This window comes from Podarcis vaucheri (assembly GCF_965113315.1).
Source record: "Podarcis vaucheri genome assembly, chromosome: 4".
Lineage (NCBI taxonomy): Eukaryota > Metazoa > Chordata > Lepidosauria > Squamata > Lacertidae > Podarcis > Podarcis vaucheri.
The window spans coordinates 7947334-7958126 of record NC_138762.1 but is presented as its reverse complement, the minus strand read 5'-3'; the positions used below and the strand labels follow the sequence as shown (position 1 = coordinate 7958126).

Sequence of the window (10793 nt, the reverse complement as noted above, 5' to 3'; positions counted from 1 at the left end):
GCAGAATTCGTGCCTGAATTGTTACCCTGTTCCCTTCAAAATTCTTTTTCCTTTTGTGTTCTATCTAGTGTTCAACACCATCATACACAAGGCTTAGCGGCAAAGCGCTTGCTTTGCAAATACCCTCACCTGAAAGACTGAGAGCCACTGCCAGTTAGTGTAGACAGTGGCTACTAGTCATGATAGCTATGGTCTGGTGCTCTTAAAGCTCTGAGCTAGACCTAGAGCTATTGGTCTGGCTCATTATAAGCCACCATTATCCTGAGTTTATTGATTTATTAAATTTCAAGGCTGCCCATCAGGCAGAGTCTCTTGGGGGCTTTTACAAAAACAAAAAAACAAAAAAAACACCACAACAAAATACATAAACATAACTCAGTGTTGTTGTTGTTTTACAAAATGCATGAAAAGTCATAAGCCAGCATAAAGTAAAACCACACAGCGTGAAATGGATAAACATAAAGAAAACATTATAAAAACCAATGGGGGAAAAACATTGGAGGAAAAGCACATTATTTATATCCTGAATACTAAACAAAGTTCTTTAGGTGGTTTACAATGTAATTAGAATTTTAAAAAGGCCTGGGGGAATAAGGCAGACCTACATTGTTCACATTTTCTGAAACAATAGGTGAACCAAAACACAGCCGTCCTCCGAAATAATTGCACTCCTCTGAATTTTGCAATGTAGTTCGCCAGCCAAGCAGTGTGTACAGAAATGCACACAGTGGGGTAAAGGGTATGTAAAAATGAATGTACAAGGGGAAATATCATGCAGAAATGCGTTATGTTTGGGGAAATCGGTTTGCAATTCTTTTTGCAATATTGCATGTGAACATGCAAACATTGGAACAAATTTTCGCTAAAATGCTGGTGGGTTTTCACAAGGGCTCTTCTCTTCCCCTCCAAAACACAGAATGGAGAGAACTGGATTTAAGACTGGAAGAGCGAGAAACCAAGAGATACTGAAATCTGCAGATTCGCCCTAGGACCAGGTGACCGTCTCAGGCCAGGGCATTTGACAATGGGAGCATTGCCAGTGAATCTAACCTCTTTTTGCTGGCCTCTTGCCCAGCCTCGTCTAGGTGGGGCAGGGTGGGGGCTGGAATCTGGGGAAGGGAGTGTGCCAGTCACACGCTGCGGATCCTGAACCCATAATCATTACAGCGAGGAGTACTGCCTGAGGAACAAGGAACCCAGAGCGGATGCCAAAACCACCCCGGGTTCAAGGTCGATGCAGATCTTTTCAAAGTGACAGGTTCACCATCAAAGGAGCCGAACTGTTGCACAACTTCGATTCGCTGCGGGGTGGTCCTCAGGGCCCGTCTGAATTGGCCCCACCTGCTACCCTTGTGCTTGTGCCAATTAAGAAACTGCAAAGATGTGAGAGATAAGGGAGGCTGGAGCAGATGCAGTCCCCCTTTCGTATAATTGTAGACATGGAAGCGACCTCAAAGAGCAACTAGCTCAGTGGTTCTGAAAGTGGGTGGTACCGCTCCCTAGGGGACAGGGGATTTTTAGTGGCTGCTAAGAGGCAAGGGATGCAGGTGGCACTGTGGGTTAAACCATAGAGCCAAGGACTTCCCGATCAGGTCGGCGGTTCAAATCCCCGCGACGGGATGAGCTCCCGTTGTTCAGTCCCAGCTCCTGCCAACCTAGCAGTTCGAAAGCACGTCAAAGTGCAAGTAGATAAATAGGTACCGCTCCAACGGGAAGGTAAATGGCGTTTCCGTGCGCTGCTCTGGTTTGCTAGAAGCGGCTTAGTCCTGCTGGCCACATGACCCGGAAGCTGTACGCCGGCTCCCTCGGCCAACAAAGCGAGATGAGCGCCGCAACCCCAGAGTCGTCTGCGACTGGACCTAATGGTCAGGGGTCCCTTTACCTTTAAGAGGCAAGGGGGTGGCAGTGGGGGCGGCGGCAAAGGTGTAAATGAATATTAGTGGATAAAGTCCATCGGTTTTGTTGAATTACCGTATTTTCCCATGTGTAAGACGAGGTTATTTTATTTTTAAATTATGCAAAAAATTGGGGTTCGTCTTATACACGGATGGTGGAGAGGTGGGACGGGCGATTGGTGGCTGCTGCGAGCAGACGATTGTCAGTGGCATTTTTGTGAGGTGGGTGCGCTGGCTATTGGCTGCTGCTGCTGCTGCAATGGGGCGTGCAATTGGCGATTGCTTTTGGTGAACTTGCAGACAATTGGTGGCTTCGTCGATGTGCATGCGCTTGGCTGCGGCGGTCCTGCAAATAAGTGATTTTCAGCAACCCCCCAAATGTTCAACAAGTCCAGGGAATCCCCCCTGAAAGAAAGCTCAGGAAATGTGGGCAACCCCCCCCCAAAAAAGAGAGGCGCATCTTATACACGGGGGCGTGTTATGCATGGAAAAATACAGCAATGAAACTTAATAGTTTTTGTTGGATTTTGAATACATGCACCGTTAATTGTTACTGCTTTTAATTTAGTTGTGTTCTTATATTCCTTCGTGGGTCATCCAAACAGCGGTTCTGAATGATGCTTTTTTTTAGCACGCATTGCGAATGAGTTTATGGAAGCAAGTAGGGGGCAGTCCGCCCTCCCCCAGCAAAAACACATTAGGAACCACTGCTCTAAGTTAAGGTGTTTCCAGACGCTTTGGCAATTGTCATCATAAGTATTATCATCAGAGCCCGCGACTGAGATGCTTCCCCAAAAGGTACAGATAGACCGGCTGGACTATTTCCTTCATCTCCCAGGTTTCTTCTCACGTGGGAGGAGAGGATGGAAACGTCTGAATAGTTGTTGGCATTTAACGAGCGAAGAATCCAAAAAAAGAAAGAAAGAAAGAAAGAAAGAAAGAAAGAAAGAAAGAGAAGTCTCAGAAATGAAGGAGTTAAAGTTTTCCGGATTTCAGCCCCTCCTGCTGCTTTGCTTAAGAAAACTTGGGAAGGGGGGGGGGAGAGAAGAGAGAGGTTTTTAAAGGCTGATTTTTTAGAAATTGTGCTCCAGTGGTTCCTTGCTTTCCCTGAAGGAGGCATTATTGCTGAGTCCAGGGCACCTGGTTCTGCCCGGCAAGGACCAGCGCAGTTCTCCTAGGTAGATGGCCAAGAAGACGTCTGCAGGCTGACGACTCTGGTCTTTGCTCCCTCCAGAAACTCTCCAAAGAGAGGCAGATAGATAGACAGATAGACAGATAGACAGATAGACAGATAGACAGACAGACAGATAGATAGATAGATAGATAGATAGATAGATAGATAGATAGATAGATAGATGATAGATAGATAGATAGATAGATAGATAGATAGATAGATAGATATCAGGATACATCTACATTTTTCCTCTCCTTTCCCTCCCTCTCTCCTGGCGTTGCATCTTGGGCGGAAGAATGGTTGCAGAAGTCCAAGAGGTTATTTTTGGCCTGGGATGCTTGCTCCTTTATTTGACTCTGGGAACCGACGCCGGTAAGTAAACTGCAATGGAAAGGCTTAAACAAAAACGATAGAAAGGTTCAGGTGAACAGATGGGGAGGCGGAGGATCTGTTGGCTGAAGGAGGCTGTGTGGTGCAGTGGTTAGAGGGCCAGCCACGGACCTGGCAGAGAGCAGGGTTTGAATCCCCACCTGGCTATGAAGTTCACTGGGTGACCTGAGGGGGGGGGGTCCAGTCACAGTCCCTCTCAGCCTATTTTACCTCACAGGGTTGCTGCGAGGATTAAATAGGGAGTGGGATCCCTGTCAGCTGCCTTTGGGATGAATGCAATAAATAAATAAATAAATAATAATAATAATAATAATAATAATAAATAAACCTGGGCATTCAGTGTGCTGATTTTGACTGCGCAAATATTGTTAAGGTGTTTAGATTTGCGTCTGTTATGAGATTTGCATCTAGGGAGATACAGTCAGCAAGAAGTGGCTTGACCTGTTTCTATAATACTCCTACAGCTCGATGATCGACTGGGAATGCCTCTGATTCGAGACCCGTTTGGATGTTCTTCCTGGGGCCCCTTTCCTTTCAGTTGGGGCTTGCACTAGGGAGATTCTCTGGGCGGATTTTGCCCTATTTGAGCCACGTGCATGTGACTTTTTTTGCTCACCTTCGCAACAGCGCCGTCAGGAGGGCACCAACCACCCTGAGTCAGATCTCAGGCAACCGGATTCAATCAAATGGCTCTTTCCCTCTCAATCTCAGCTCCTGATTTGTAGCAGAGGTGACGCTGTTGCAACGATGAATGGGGGAATGTCTCTAGAGCAGGCATAGGCGAACTCCAGCCCTCCAGATGTTTGGGACTACAATTTCCATCATCCTTGACCATTGGTCCTGTTAGCTAGGGATGATGGGAATTGTAGTCCCAAACATCTGGTGGGGTTGGAGTTTGCCTATGCCTGCTCTAGAGCATGGGTAGGCAAACTAAGGCTCCGGGGGCCAGATCTGGCCCAATCGCCTTCTAAATCTGGCCTGTGGACAGTCCAGGAATCAGCGTGTTTTTACATGAGTAGAATGTGCGCTTTTATTTAAAATGCATCTCTGGGTTATTTGTGGGGCATAGGAATTCGTTCATATATTTTTTCCAAAATATAGTCTGGCCCCCCACATGGTCTGAGGGACAGTGGACCGGTCCCCTGCTGAAAAAGTTTGCTGACCCCTGCTTTAGAGAAATTTGTGGAGGAGGAAAAGCTAGCCATCCCTTTCTCACCAAGGCAGAATAGTCTTGCTTTCTTCTGCCTTGGTCAGACCCCACCTGGAATACTGCGTCCAATTCCGGGTACCACAATTTAAGAAGGATGTTGACAAGCTGGAAGGTGGGCAGAGGTGGTCAACCAAAGGTCTGGAAAGTAAGCCTGATGAGGAACGGTCGAAGGAGCTGCGTATGTTTAGCCTGGAAAAGAGGAGACTGAGAGGAGATATGAGGAAATGTACTAAGGGCTGTCACATGGAAGAGGGAGCATGCTTGTTTTCTCCTGCTCTGGCAGGTAGGACTCAAACCCATGGCTTCAAGTCACAAGAAAGGAGATTCTGACTAATTCAGGGGGGAAACTTTCTGACAGAAAGAGCTGTTCGGCAGTGAACAGACTCCCACAATTGGTGGTGGACTCTCCTTCCTTGGAGGTTTCTAAGCAGAGATTGGACGGCCATCAGTCATGGATGCTTTAGCTGAGATTCCTGCATTGCTGGGGGTTGGACTAGATAACCACTGGGTGCATTCCATCTCTAAGATTCTATGATTCTTTCAACCATAATTCTGTGATTCAATGCAGACTTAAAGGAAGGATGTTGTGCTATTTTGCTATGTATGTCCCAATATGGGACGTGGGTGGCACTGTGGGTTAAACCACTGAGCCTCTTGGGCTTGCCGATCAGAAGGTCAGCGGTTCGAATCCCCACGATGGGGTGAGCTCCCGTTGCTCGGTCCCTGCTCCTGCCCACCTAGCAGTTCAAAAGCATGTGCAAGTAGATAAATAGATACCGCTCTGGCGGGAAGGTAAACGACGTTTCTGTGCACTGCTCTGGTTCGCCAAAAGCGGCTTAGTCATGCTGGCCACATGACCCGGAAGCTGTACGCCGGCTCCCTCGGCCAATAAAGTGAGATGAGTGCCGCAACCCCAGAGTCGGCCACAACTGGACCTAATGGTCAGGGGTCCCTTTACCTTTACCTATATTCCAATATACCATAAATGGACTTGGAAGGATTCAATGGGCAGGATCTGAAAGGGTTTCCCACTGAGGACTTGCTGACATGATTGCCCTTTCTGCAGCCCTCTGGGATTTCCTCCTCTCTCTCCTGCCCTGGCAGTATGTGAACTGACTCACTTACAGGAGAAATCTGTTCTGCATCACCTCAACAGGGTGCAGATTTTTGTAGCTGAGATGCCCGTATTACCCGGCTAAGTGGGAAGACGCGTCATAAAAATGGTTGTTCAGTTGAGTCAGCTTGTTTGTTGTGGGGTGGGGGGGTACAGCGGCAATGAAAATGAAAATTGAACTGACAAAAGAGAGATGATACGATAACCTTTATTATCATTGTTCCATACAGAACAAGAGAATTGACAAAATCTACATCAGGCATTCAAAAACCCACAAGCCTGCTATCCCAGCTATCCCAACCTGGTTAGCCCCCTAAAAACTCTGATACTCCATAATTGAATATAATATACTCCCATAAAGACTACCTTACACTGCATTTAAAACCAAAATTGCATTTGGATAGAAACTGTATCTCAGGCGGCTAGTCCTAGTCTTTATAACCCTGGACCTTCTTCCAGAAGGCAGAAGCTGAAAGAAATGAGGTTCTTCTCCTGGTTAGAGCGGATTGTGTGAGCTTGCCTTTCTTGGGTTTTCTTCCTTCGGTATTCTGCTCTGGTCAGACCTCACCTGGAGTACTGTGTCCAGTTCTGGGCACCACAGTTCAAGAAGGACACTGACACACTGGAACGTGTCCAGAGGAGGGCAACCAAAATGGTCAAAGGCCTGGAAACGATGCCTTATGAGGAACGGCTAAGGGAGCTGGGCATGTTTAGCCTGGAGAAGAGGAGGTTAAGGGGTGATATGATAGCCATGTTCAAAGATATAAAAGGATGTCACATAGAGGAGGGAGAAAGGTTTGCTGCCTGGTTATCTGCCTGGTTCCCTGTAACCTCACTTCTCGCAGCGAGGGAACCGCCAGAAGGCCCTCGGCGCTGGACCTCAGTGTCCGGGCAGAACGATGGGGGTGGAGATGCTCCTTCAGGTCTACTGGGCCGAGGCCATTTAGGGGTTTAAAGGTCAGCACCAACACTTTGAATTGTGCTCAGAAACATACTGGGAGCCAATGTAGGTCTTTCAAGACCAGTGTTATATGGTCTCAGCAGCCGCTCCCAGTCACCAGTCTAGCTGCCGCATTCTGGATTAATTGCAGTTTCCAGGTCACCTTCAAAGGTAGCCCCACATAGAGCACATTGCAGTAGTCCAAGCGGGAGATAACTACAACATGCGAAAATAGGGACGTCCTAAGGAAAAGCGGGACATTTCAGGACCAAATCAGAAACCGGGACAGCTGCTGTAAATCAGGGGCCATCTCTGGAAAATAGGGACACTCGGAGTGTCTGTATTCATGGGAAAGCACCTCTGATTCTCAGTGTTTACGGCGCTCACAGAATGTAAATCTTGCGCACACCTGACAAATGTTGGAGAGCAGGCCACACCCTGGGAGGAAACACTTGTTTTCTGGATGAGAAACACAACCACAATTTGTCTGTGCAACCGCAGATGGGTATCTCCGCCTTTGCTGATCTGCCTGTGCTGATACCAGAGAAGGAAGCTGAGCATACAAAGCCGCTTTGTGGTGAATCAAACCATTGGCCCATGTTGTCTGCATGGACTGTCAGAGCAGTTTTCCGTGTCAGCTGATAGGAACATGATAGGAGTTTGCAAAATGATACATGGCGTTGAGAAAGTGACTCAAGAGACGTCCGTCCCCCATAATAACTCATGAAAATCCACTAAATGAATGTTGGTTGTACAGTGGTACCCCGCAAGACGAACGCCTCGGAAGACAAAAAAACTCGCTAGACGAATGAGTTTTTCGTTTTCTTAGCTGCTTCGCAAGACGCATTTCCCTATGGGCTTGCTTCGCAAAACGAAGCTTGCCCCGCAAGCTCCGGGGATAGCGGGGAAGCGCAGCGCGTCTTCCCCGCTGTCCCCGGACCTCTTTTGAAGCAAGGGGCTGCGGGGAGAAGATCGCTTCTCCCTGTTGCCAGCCCCGCAATCTCCGGGGATAGCGGGGAAGCGCAGCGCGCCTTCCCCTCTCTCCCCGGACCCCTTTTGAACCAAGGGGCGGCAACGGGGAGAAGCGATCTTCTCCACTCCGCCCCTTGCTTCAAAAGAGGGGACAGAGATGAAGGCGCGCGCACCTTCCCCTCTCTCCCCGGACCCCTTTTGAACCAAGGGGCGGCAACGGGGAGAAGCAATCTTCTCCCCTCTGCCCCTTGCTTCAAAAGAGGGGACAGAGGGGAAGGCGCACGCACCTTCCCCTCTCTCCCAGGACCCCTTTTGAACCAAGGGGCGGCAACGGGGAGAAGCAATCTTCTCCACTCCGCCCCTTGCTTCAAAAGAGGGGACAGAGGGGAAGGCGCGTGCACCTTCCCCTCTCTCCCAGGACCCCTTTTTGAACCAAGGGGCGGCAACGGGGAGAAGCAATCTTCTCCCCTCCCCGGACGGTCTCCATAGGAACGCATTGATTGATTTTCAATGCATTCCTATGGGAAACCATGCTTCGCAAGATGAAAAACTCGCAAGAAGAAAAAACTTGCGGAACGAATTAATTTCGTCTTGCGAGGCACCACTGTACTTGCAAGTTTCCCCCAGGTATCAGGTCGGCCACTGTGAAAACAGGACGCTGGACTTGATGGGGTCTGGCCTGATCCAGTGGGGCTCTTCTTACGTTCTTACCCGGGGGTGCAAGGGGCGCCAAATTCTTGGGGGGGGGTGTGCCAGGCGCCCGCTGCTGAAGCCGCCTAAGCTCTTATCTACCTGTTATATATTTTTTATATATACCGTATTTTTCGCTCTATAAAATGTACTTTTTCCCCTCCTAAAAAGTAAGGGGAAATGTGTGAGCGTCTTATGGAGCGAATGCAGGCTGCGCAGCTATCCCTGAAGCCATAACAGTGAGAGGGATTGCTGCGCAGCGCTTCCTCTTGCTGTTCTAGCTTCTGGCTTAGCCGGGCAAAGCCTCTTCAGGGCTTTTCCGGGAGGTGGGGGAAGGACAGAGGGCAGCTGAAATGTGAGTTGCTTGCTCCCCCATACTCAGTGAGGGACATGTTGTTTTAGGGCAGGGGTAGTCAAACTAAGGCCCAGGGGCTGGATCTGGCCCAATCGCCTTCTAAATCTGGCCCGTGGACGGTCTGGGAATCAGCGTGTTTTTACATGAGTAGAAGGTGTCCTTTTATTTAAAATGCATCTCTGGGTTATTTGTGGGGCTTGCCTGGTGTTTTTGATTTGAGTTTCTACTGAAATGAGGCTGCATTTTAATGTTGTACTTAATCTTGTTTTTAAGTTGTATTTTAATCAATTGTTTTAACTGGTGTGAGCCGCCGAGCCTGGTCTTGGCTGGGGAGGGCGGGGTATAAATAAAATTATTATTATTATTATTATTATTATTATTATTATTATTATTATTTAACATGAGTAGAATGTGTGCTTTTATTTAAAATGCATCTCTGGGTTATTTGTGGGGCATAGGAATTCGTTCATTTTTTCTCTCAAAATATAGTCCGGCACCCCCACATGGTCTGAAGGACAGTGGACCGGCCATGGCTGGAAAAGGTTGCTGACCCCTGTTTTAGGGTCATTCTACCTCCTGATTAGGGACGTGGGTGGCGCTGTGGGTTAAACCACAGAGCCTAGGACTTGCCGGTCAGAAGGTCGGTGGTTCGAATCCCCGCGACGGGGTGAGCTCCCGCTGCTTGGTCCCTGCTCCTGCGAACCTAGCAGTTCGAAAGCAAGTCAAAGTGCAAGTAGATAAATAGGTACCGCTCCGGCGGGAAGGTAAACCGCGTTTCCGTGCGCTGCTCTGGTTCGCCAGAAGCGGCTTAGTCATGCTGGCCACATGACCCGGAAGCTGTACGCCAGCTCCCTCGGCCCGTAAAGCGAGATGAGCGCCACAACCCCAGAGTCGTCTGCGACTGGACCTAATGGTCAGGGGTCCCTTTAACCTTTACCTTTACCTCCTGATTGCTTTTCCTCTCCCCACTTTGAACACGACACCCTCATGTTTTGATTTCCAGATCCGGATGTCTCCTGCGTATTTAACAGCAAGAAGTACAAGGCAGGAGAGAGCTGGCACCCTTACCTGGAGCCGCAAGGAGTGATGTACTGCATCAGGTGCACCTGCTCTGAGGTACCGCGCGAAATCCTTAAATGACTTGGCAGCAGCATCTCCAGATGATATACCGTATTTTTTGCACCATAACACTCACTTTTTTCCTCCTAGAATGTAAGGGGAAATGTCTGTGCATGTTATGGAGCGAATGCCTGCGGGTGGCAGGGGGGATCTGCTGCAGTCGTGAGCAGAGGATCCATGGTTCCCCTTCCTTCCCTCCTCCGTGGTTACAAAGCATGGATCCACATGGATCCTCAGGATTTTTGCATTGGGCTACTCCAAACTCACTGTCATATCACATGTCTGTGGCCACAGCATGCACCACAAAAATCATATATCCACTATTTCGTTTAGAATATTTTTTTCCTTGTTTTCCTCCTCTAAAAACTACGTGCGTGTTATGGTCTGGTGCGTGTTATAGAGCGAAAAATACGGTATTTTGAGTGACGATGACCTGAGCAGCCATCGCCATCAATAATACGTATATGCTGCTTAATGTGCAAAATCCCTAAGCGGTTTGCATAAAGCACAGTAAAATAATTTTTAAAAATGAAAATGCATAGGCGATACAACATTTTAAACCAAAAAAATACAGGGAAATGTATTTTTAAGCAACAGCAGTTGTTTGAAGAAAGCAGGGAGGGAGCGACGCAGTAGGGAGGGGGCAAAGGCTCGAGGATATTTTGTGTTTGATGTGAGACCAGTACTGGATTTGGGTTTGATGAGTCCCTAAGCTACTGAAGGTAATGGGGCCCTTTCTATGTCCAGCTGTCCTTTGTCAACAACAAATTCTCCCTGGTTTTTTTGTGTTGAATATATGCTACATGGTAATTTATGGACCTAATAGGTATCTAAAGCCATTTGCACATATCGCTGCAACCTGTCCATGCACATAACAAAATATGCATTTTATCAAAGTAATTGTTGAACTGAAACCAGTGATATTTTAGGGAGC

The 10793-nt window shown here is 48.1% G+C and overlaps 1 protein-coding gene across 1 annotated transcript in view; it reads left to right on the top strand.

The window, feature by feature from the left end:
* The first annotated feature begins 3233 nt into the window (after positions 1-3233).
* Positions 3234-10793, top strand: part of CHRDL2 (chordin like 2) — a 44853-nt gene continuing 37293 nt past the window's right edge. The window contains exons 1-2 of the mRNA XM_082219443.1: positions 3234-3441; positions 9744-9856. Coding sequence (XP_082075569.1) covers positions 3366-3441; positions 9744-9856 — 189 coding nt within the window. The 5' untranslated portion in view covers positions 3234-3365. The remainder of the gene's footprint in view (positions 3442-9743; positions 9857-10793) is intronic.